General features: G+C 47.1%; 1 protein-coding gene across 2 annotated transcripts in view; it reads right to left on the reverse strand.

Moving 5' to 3' along the window:
* The window catches only part of WWC2 (WW and C2 domain containing 2), a 262,995-nt gene that overhangs the window by 89,073 nt on the left and 163,860 nt on the right, over positions 1–10,062 (reverse strand). For both annotated transcript variants that reach the window (XM_004696137.2, XM_045286701.1), the window contains one exon: positions 2,019–2,098. In XM_004696137.2, the coding sequence (XP_004696194.1) occupies positions 2,019–2,098 (80 nt within the window). The remainder of the gene's footprint in view (positions 1–2,018; positions 2,099–10,062) is intronic.

Raw genomic sequence — 10,062 nt, forward strand, 5'->3', positions numbered from 1 at the left:
GCCGCGTCTCCCTTCATGGTGAGATATAATGACTGAGCAGCACATCGAGGTCATGTGAGGTCTCCCTGCTTTTAGGGGAGACCGGCCAAGGTGTTTTCGTGCTTGGCTATACTGGAGGTCATCGACGACAGATTCTTCTTTTGAAGCGCTCTCCAGATTTCTACTAACATGCATCCAGGTGTGAGAACCAGGAGGCGGGGGCACCTAAAAGATGACTGTGGTGAAAATGATGACCGGGCCACCAAGCCAAATGTCTCCACCTACAGTCATGTGACTGCTCAAGTGCATCTCTCGGTGTCCCCAGATAAGAAGCATCATCCAAGCACACGGAGCAAACCATCAGTGGATGCTGACCGGTACGTGGCCACCCGACGCAAGAGGACCTTTTAGAGGGGCTTGTGTCTTGCTAGCCTCAATTTCTAGGTGTGGAGGTCGCATAGAAGTTCAGGGGGAAGAGGAACAGAAATGGGTCCTCCCACACTGGTGGCTCCGGAGACCACCTCCCCATTGTAGAGCCTGAAGCCTGCGGGAACACAAGGCCAACCGTGGACATGCCTATCCACACTGCACCGCAGTTTGCCACGCCAAGCCTTGCGCGTGGCGGGGGGCAAAGAGCAGCCGACGCCCTTTCAAGGAGGTCGCCTCCGATTCTCTCTGGGGACATGGGATTCCTTCGCAGCAGAGGGCCTGTAGGATGAGGACTGAGGGAGTGACGGCGTCTCAGGTGAGCCTGTGATGGATGGGCATGCAGGGCCTCAGGGCACTGGTTTTCAGGAGCCAGCAATGGAGCTTGGATTCCCCAGACTCTGCTACACTGGGCCGCTGCATTTCCACTTAAGCAGGCCCAGCCTAGAGCTATGCTAGTGGACATCAGTGTTGACTGAAAAGAAGAGAAGGGAGAGGGACATATCGAGGATACTCTTGCCTATGTCCCCCTGAAACTAGCCAGGTGTGTGCTCTCGGCCATCCCTCCAAAACCAAGGCCAATGACTACCAAGTCCATTCCGACGAATAGTGACCGTATAGCGAGTGAGGTCATCCTGGGGTGGGAGGGCAAAAAGGCAGAGAGAGACCTCCAACCCAAGGGTTCAAAGCAACTGCAGGTGCACTTAAGGGGTCCAGTAGCAGCCCACCTACTCCCGTCTTTATGGAGGATGTGCAGAGGGACTTAAGCACAATGGTTCAGATGCTTGACTACTAGTGGAAAAGTGTGTTGCTTACAGCAGTGCAGAGGCACCTGGGAAGCTGAGTCTGAACATCTGCATCCCAGAGGTCCCAGCTTTGACAACCTTATGGAACCGCTCCGAGCTGTACACAGGGGGTCACCATGAACCGGCAGGGACTTGATGGCAACCAGCCCAGCCCCTCTACCTCCTCCACCACCACCACCAGCCACCACAGGTTGGCAGCTACCCAGGGGACGAAGCTCAGTGCCCCCCACTTTGATTCTTTGGATCTCCAATGACCAATGGTCCTCCCAGCCCTTTGCAAAGTGCCCGTCGATCTCCCCAGGTAGTTTTTGTTCCTGGCTGCACTACGTTTGGGTCTCTGGTGCAGAGTTCTGGGCTTTTAAACTGTGGAATCTCCTTCCATTCAGTGAGAAACCTCTTCTTCTTCTTTTTTTTTAATATATTTTTTTAAAAACATTTTATTAGGGGCTCATACAACTCATCACAATCCATACACACATCACTGGTGTAAAGCGCATTTGTACATCATTCTCAAAACATTTTCTCTCTACTTAAACCCCCAACATTAGGTCCTCATTTTTCCCCTCCCTCCCCGCTCCCCCCTCCCTCATGAACCCCTGATAGTTTATAAATTGTTATTTTGTCATATCTTGCCCTGTCCGACGTCTCCCCTCACTCACTTTTCTGTTGTCCGTCCCCCAGGGAGGAGGTCATATATAGTGGGTAGGAGAAACCTCTTCTTATGTAATCTGTACTCTTGTTTTCTCTGGTATTTATGCGAGGGCTTTGGATTTTGCTAAAGTCAATTTTCGGTATCTTTATACTCACTGTTGCAGTGTTTCAAAGCCTTGTTCTTTATAGAGCAGCTCTTGCTTCATCTGGGAGAGTTCTCTCTTCAGCTTTTTAACCTTTCGTGAGAAACCAATGCAAATATGAGTAAATGTAAATAAGCCACACGGCACTTTGTGTTAAAAGAGCATCCATTAGCAACGCATTGACATGTGCACACAGCATTCGTTTTAGTAGCGCCCATTTCCGGGCTGTGCCTGAGGACTACCACTTACCTTCACGATCTTACGTAGCAGCCATCCTCTGTCTTTACGTGACTGCCCGTCCCCCACCCGTACTCGGATAGTGAGGTGCCCGGATAGTGAGGTGCCGGGTGAAAGCTTCACACCCAGGCGGCTCTGACTCTAACAGGGGGCATCTTCCCTCCTGCACCACACCCCAGGTGCACAGACTGCCCTCCGCTCAGCAGCCCAGGCTGGCTCCATCTCTCTGGGCGCAGGTTCCTCCTGCTGCCTGGAATGTTCTTCCCCCGCATCTTCAGGGATGCATTCCTTCCCAGCTACATGGCACCTGCCCAAATAGGAGCCCTTTAACTCGCCTACCCACGTCGCACCCTGTTCTCACGAGACCACTTTCTTTAGTTCGGAGTCCTTTTCACGAGTTAAAATGGCCCGTGTACTCACTGGTTATCCGGGCCCCATGGCACGGGAAGTGCATTACAGCAGGGGCTCAAGCTTCCGGGATGGTACCATGCCGGCAGGAAAGGATCGAGTACTTACTGCACCGGGCCTGTGCTCTGCAGCCCGAGCAACATGCCAGGCGGCCTTGTGGGTGTGATGGACCGAGGAGGGAGCCAGATACTGATTATCAGTGACTACGAGGGTCACAGAGGAAAGTTAAAAGTACTCTGAGAGACGGAGGGAACAAGATGGAATTTAGTCTGGGAGCTGGATGAAGCTCTCTGAGGACATGACATTGAGCGGAGAGAAAGAGTCAGTGGGGCTTCCAAGGGAGAAAGAGGCTTTGCAAAGGCAGAGCTTGTCCAACACCCTGGAGTGGGAGAAGGGAGGTGGGTAACTCAGCTAATCTCTGGAACTGAACAAACACTACTGTGGCGGGATTACAGGGCGAGCGGGTGGCATGAGGTGAGATCTGAAAGAAAGGCCTGGCTACACAGTACTGCAGGGGCTTGTGAAATTTAAACTTTTAAGAAGAACAGTGAGAATCAAGGATGGGTCGGAAAGCACGATGCAGAAGTCATGATTTTAATGGCCGTTGGGATACCTCTGGGGCAAGCGGACCAGGGGATGTGTGTGGTGGGCTGGGCTCTGGGCAGTGCTGTCGAGGGCAGAGACTACAGAGGTCATTTCGATTTGCAGCAGAGCCCACAGGTCTTACAGAGGGACTGTGTGTAGGTGAGTGAAGGTGCTTTCCTGGAGTGAGACTAGACTTTGGGCAACACAGAACAGGATTTTTCTTTCAAACACATCCCTTTGGACAGGATTACGAGGCTTCACGTACAACTGGAATGTGCAGACTTGAAGTTCAGAAGTCATGTCTTCGTGGAACCCAGCTCACTGCCTCTGGGTCGATTCCAACTCACAGCAACCCTACGGGACAGGGCAGAGGTGCCCCCTTGAGGTTTCTGAGACTTCAGCATCCCTATGGGAATAGACAGCCTCATCTTTCTCCTGAGGAATGCCTGGTGGCTCGGAACTGCTGACCTTGTGGTTTGAGTTCCAATTCATAATCCACTCTGCCGCCAGGGCTTCATGTATCTCAGCTAGAGATATGAACCTGAGTCACTGGGATGAAGGTATTTAAGTTCACGAGAATAAATGTCACCTGCAGAGTACCGCTGGCATGCTCCTTGGAAGCAAGGAGGTAAATTTTCTCTCATGTACCCTGGACACGTTATCAAGAAGAGACCCGGCCCTGGAAAAGGACATCATGCTCGGTAAAGCGGAGGTTCAGAAAGAAGAGGAAGTGCTCCATGCGAGGGGCTGTCGCGGTGACTACAACAGCAGGAGCAAATGTAGCACTTGTGAGGGCGATGCAGGAGAGCGCAGGGCTTGTTTTGTTGTACCTAAGTTGGAACCACTCCCATGGCCCCTAACAACCACAACAACCTAGAGCCTATTTTAAAAGGAGAAGAGTTCAGGAACAGGCCTTGGGCACCTTGATCATTCAGGAGCGTATGTAGGAACGGAAGGGACAAAATATATTGTCAAGTAGCAGCAAGAGAAACCAAAAAGAAAGACACTGGGGGCTGGCGCATCACTCCCAGCCATGCTGACCCCGAGTGGTTCCGGCTGGAACTGCACCCGCAGGGCTTCCCAGGCAGACCACTGGCCTTTCTTCTGTGCTGCCTACGGGGCTTTTCAAGCTGCCAACCTTGTGGTCAGGAGGGCAACACTTAACCACTGTGCCACCCGGGGGCTCTGTGGCATGAGAAGTAGTTAGGAAAAAATAAATAAGAGAAGCACAGAATGTCAGGCATGAACCAAGAAGATGACTAGACACTTTGGAGAACGAAAGGACAAGGACCAGAGTGGTGCAACCCTCATGCTTGAATGCCGTTCAGGCAGAGTAGGCTGTGGGTGAAGCAGATATTCAATAATTTATCTGCTGGTGTTTATTGAATGTTTAGCAGTTTACGTCCTAAGGCACTTACATTTTATTAGAAGAAATAGAAATCATTACATTCCAAGGCCCTACCTATAAGGGCAAAGTCATAAACACAACGCTGCTGGAATGCACGGAGGAAAGGATTCCCTGTAGCTTGGGGAATAGGGGGTATCTCGCGGAGAAGGATGTAACTGAACTGGATTGCAGAGAGCTTTAGTGTCAATGGAGAGAAATGACTCATGGATTATCATAATGTCACTTAGTTTTAGCATTCGTCTCTCATGTCAAAGAGCCAACAGTAATCAAACGCTCGTTCCATGTGTACTTCTTTATCTGACAGTATTCTCCAGAGCGTTTTACCAGAAAGACAGTAACAGTTTTATTTTTTTAAGTGAATAATAATTTAAAAAATCAATAGCAACTCAAATAGCAGGGGCAAATACTGTCCTCACTTTTGAAAAACACAGTTGGTGAAAACAAAGGTGATATCGAGCCCACCTAGAACCATCCAATTAAAGCCATGCCTCATCGACATAAAAGTGCATTCCACCTACCACCGTTGGGGTTGGAGACGAACCGATAGAATATGTAAATAACCACTTACAAATATTCTAAAGCTCACTTTTGACAAATCATAGCCTCCTGTTTAGTTGACTTCCTCGTGTGCTGGGTGCCAATTGTATAAGACTTGTGTTTTATTTTTCAGCTGCTTTTAGAGTCGGCTATACCCTGATGTTTTCTCTTTGATGTGTCTTCTTATACAGTGGCTGAATGAGTCACATTTCCTGAAATGCATTTGTATTCTTCCAAAGTGTGGCAAAGGCCTTTAGCTTTACATTGGCAAATAAAAACATATTATTTATCATTCTTTTGACTTCAGTGGACTGACTTAATTAGCAGTTCTGCTATCTTTCTTACCCAAGAATAATTGACCAGCAATCATTAGCTACTAGTGGGTCACTGTTCCTACTCTTCTGCTTCCTACACCGGGCCCCTTCAACTAGAGAGCACTGTGCCAGCACGGATCTCCCCGGAGCGCTGCTAGAGTGAAGCTCACACTGGGTAGAAAACAATGATGAGAACTAAAATTCCTAAGCACTTTGTGTGGCTCAGGCATTGTGCTAAGTTTACCTAGCTCACTTTCTAACACTCAATGACGATTCCACTGGATAAATGCAGTTTATAGTTGGAAAGCCAAGGACCTAACTTTAATAAGTGACCTGCTGGAAGTTATGCTGCTACTAAGCAGCAGGGGCAGGTGAAGGCCCCAGTAGATTTTCATTTCCTTTTTAACGACTACAGATATAAAAGTTATAATTATTAGCAAGAAAATACATGTAAAATCAAAACGCGGCACAATGGTTGAAAAACAACCTAAATATAACCTGTGTCTTTATCCTAACTTAAAGCTGGAGGTTTTTAGTCTTATATCCCACTGGAAGTGAGCACAAGAACGGCCCCTCCACCTCAGAGCTCTGCAGCCAGAGCCAAACATCTAATCTTATAGGCTTGCTTCTATGCAGTCAGATCTCGCAGCCAGAGTGCCAAACTGGAGAGGCAAGAGAACTGTCACTTTTTGCATATTTCTTGCTTCTATCCTGACTACACTAAGCCAATTGACATTTTAAATTGACTTCAAAGTTATTTCTGAAAACCAGGAAGATACTGTCATTAAATGTGCAAAGTGTGACTGGGGATCATCGCGCCACCTCTTATAACCTCTGTGCAGTAAGTTTTACTTTAAAAGGAGAGAGGAGAAGATGACAACGAAGGAAGAATAAATTCTACAAACCTGTGGGCCTCCTCCAAAGCATCAAAAGACAGGCAGGCTCCATAAGTCTGCCCTGAAAGTGCACCTTGCAACATTAAAGCTATAACGAGCAAAATGGTATTTTACTAATGACTACCTTCCTTCTCCCCGTTTTCTCCATTATCTGGTAGGGACCTGCTGAAGCGAGCCAATAAAGGGCAACTGTCAACTTGTTCCTTCTGGAAATCTTTCTCTTGACTACCAATTCCACCTCGCTAAAAACCCTTCCCACCCCAACTCATCGCTAAAGAACCTTCAAAGAGGGTAAAGATCAAGTAAAAACTTAAAAGTTCTCCCCCCAAAAGAGGGGACTAGAGCACCAGAAATAATGGAACCACTGGTGGTGATTAATACAGTAATTCAAGAGCAACAACACCGTAAGAACAGTATTTAAAACAAACACATTTTTGTTTAATAGTAATAATGTGCAACTAGCAAAACAAAAGCAATTGAAATTGTGAAACACAATGAGGCTTGAAAAAATTCATGGAAGAAATTCCATTATCTTTTAATTCAATGTTCCATTATGTGGCAGTTACATAATCTGCCATCAATTTGAACGAAGGAGGGGTGGAGACTAGCCTGTCAATCAGGTCATAGCCAATAATGCCTATGTGGGTGTGGCCTTCTCCTGAGGATTCTGGGAACTCCTGTCTTCCTCCTTGGAGGTGGGACACACACTGTCTCTCCCTGTGAGACATTCCTGTTGACAAGCCTCATGGAGCTTTGCTGATGGAGCCAGAGCCCTGGAGCTGCAGGAGCCATATGGAGACCCATGCCAGCGCTTCCACTGCCACTGGATCCATAAGACATTCCATCCACTGGCCTGTGATCTTCCTGCATTCAGAGTCAATGCATGTGTTGCATTGGATATAAGGGTTACTATGAGACTTAAAGACTTGATCTGCACTGGGCTGGGATGTTTTGTTAATATATAATTGCTCTTTGATATAAACCTTTCTTAAACACATATAATTGCCCCTTGATTTTTTTTCTCTAGTCAACCTGGACACATTAATTTGTGAAGCTCTCTTGTATACCACCTAACGCTATAAAAGGTGGAAATATGTAAGGTCAGTGCTGGAGCACCATAGGTAAGTAAAACAAACTGGTAAGTTACCATATGACCTGGCAATTCCATTTTATGTCTAAGAAATGAAAGAAATAGAAACATGGGTCCACACAAAACCTTGTATATGAGTGTTCACAGCAGCATTGTTAATAGTATTCAAAAAAATCCAAACAAACTTCAGATGCCCATCAATGAGTGAAAAGATCAACAAATGTAATTGGCAATAAAAAGGAATTAAATACTGATACATACGAAGGTGCACTTGAATTATGGTGCTAGAGAAGAATATTGAAAGTACTCTGGATTGCTAAAAGGGCAAACCGGAAGAAGTACAGCCAGAGTGCTCCTTAGAAGCACAGATTGTAAGACTCTGTCTTCCGCGCTTTGGGCATGTCGAGAGACCAGTCCCTGGAGAAGGACGTCCGTTGGTAGAGGACCAGCCAAAAAGAAGAGGCCTTCAAGGAGATGGATTGCACAGCGGCTGCAACAATGTTTCAAGCACAGGAACGATTGGGAAGGTGGTGCAGGACCCCGTGGTGTTTCATTCTGTGGTGCGTAAGGTTGCTATGAGCACCCACTCTATTATTAACACCTAGGATTGACACCGGAATTTAACGATATCCCACTGCTGTTCACAAGGTTTCCAATGGCATATTCAATATTCCTTGGCAATATCATAGTCCAGCTGCATTGATTCTCTGCTCTTCCACTTACCGTCCGGTTGTCGTATGCACCTAAGGTGCCTGAAAATGACCATGGCTTGGGTCCAGTGGCCCGAGTCCTCCGTGGCATTTTGCTCTGACCCTGTAAAATGGGCTGCAGCAAATGTGCCCATTGCAGTGTCACTGGCTTCGTGACTGCTGCTTTCATGGGTTGCTGGCTGCTGATGCAAGTAAAACGAAACCGTCATAGCGTCACTCCTTTCCTCCTCTCACCTGTTATATGCTGGCCTCCTTGCGAGGGATTTTATATTCTTTGCACCCAGGTCCATCCATACATGCACATTAGCTTTGGTTTGTCAGGGCTTAATCTTGTCCCCACTGTTGGAGGACAGTTTTGCCAGATGGAGAGTTCTTGGTCAACAGTCTTGAGTATTTAAATATGCCATCATGATGCCTTGCAGCCACCACGGTTTCGCGGGTGTTCTTGAGAATGACCACTTGTTCTTCTCTAACTACCTTTAAGATCCTCTCCTTCTCTGGGTATTGTTTGGACAGTTTGGCTGTAATGTATTTAGGTGTGGATCCCACTGGGTTCATGCTACTTGGCGTTGAGCTTCTTGCATACGTGGATTTATACCTTTCATCCATTCTTCAAATATTCTTTCGGTCTCCCTTTTTCTAATCGGGACTCCATAGAACATGTTGCTTATAAAAACTTTTGATGACATCAAACAAGCCCCATAGGTGCTCTTCCCCCTATTTCCGTGTTTTGGTCTTGAGATTCAATCATTTCATGTGCTAGCGTGTCCGCCCCCCCGCAGTGAATTCTTGATGCTAGTCACTGAGCACCGCAGCTCAGTGCCTGCCACTGTAATGCTCCAACAGTATTTCAGTGTTTCCATTAAAAGTTTAAAGCCTTTCTACTGATAGTCTAGATTTACTCTTACACCATTTTCTTGATTTCCTTTGGTCCTTTGGCTGAGTTTTCCTTAGCTCTTTAAGCATATGTAACAGTTTTTAGGGTCTTTGTCTGGCATCTAAACTTCCACAGGGAAGATTTCTGTAACTAAGCTGCTCTTTCGAATGGGCCACCATTGTTGTTTCTCTGTATGCCCTTTGATTTTTGTGGCTCTTGTTGTTACTGAAACTGGGAGGTTTCAATATTATAATGTGATAACTTGAAACTGAATTTTTCTCTTTGCTCAGGGCTTTTTTTTTTGGGGGGGGGGGCGGTCACTGTTGTGATTTTTTAATTGTTAAAGGCCGTAGCAGTCTATTTGTTTAGTGATTTAACTATTTTTACAAAGACTGCCTGCCTCTCAGGAAGTGTGTGGACTCTGATGTCTCTCTTCCTCAGCTTTTCTCAGCGAATGTTTTGACAGAGATTTCCTTGAATGCCAGGAGAAGGAAAGGGGAAAAAAACACAACAACAAAAACCACCTCCCCGTCTTTGAAGCCTTGGCCGTGGGCTCCTGTTCAACACGCAGCCAGGTCTTCTCAGGTGATTTCTGAAGACGTGCCTTGCCCTGGACAGGTCTGCGGCCCTTCTAAATTCCCCAAAGAAACCCTCTCCCTAACTTTTCCTTCAAGTAGCTGGGCACCCATTCCATGCCTCATCCCACTCTTTAGCCCAGGGTAATTTCAGGTGGTGATGGCAGTCGGTCATTGCCCAAGGCACCTCCATCCTGTTTGTGCTGTGAGACATGCAGAGCCCATGTAAGTCACTTTATTTACTTCTTTAGGCAGCCCGAGACAGGCTAAACCAGATACACACACAATAATTGGCAAAGAAAGCTTTTCTAATCCCGCCAGGTTTCCTTTGCAAAGGTGTTAGTCCCCAGAGTCACATGGCCATGCCAAGCTGAGGGGGCGGGGGTAGGGTGGGGGGTGGGAGGTGGTGGGGGGTGGTGT

The sequence above is a fragment of the Echinops telfairi genome, unplaced genomic scaffold (genome assembly GCF_000313985.2).
Source record: "Echinops telfairi isolate 266 unplaced genomic scaffold, ASM31398v2 ScPeMD7_9;HRSCAF=40, whole genome shotgun sequence".
Lineage (NCBI taxonomy): Eukaryota > Metazoa > Chordata > Mammalia > Afrosoricida > Tenrecidae > Echinops > Echinops telfairi.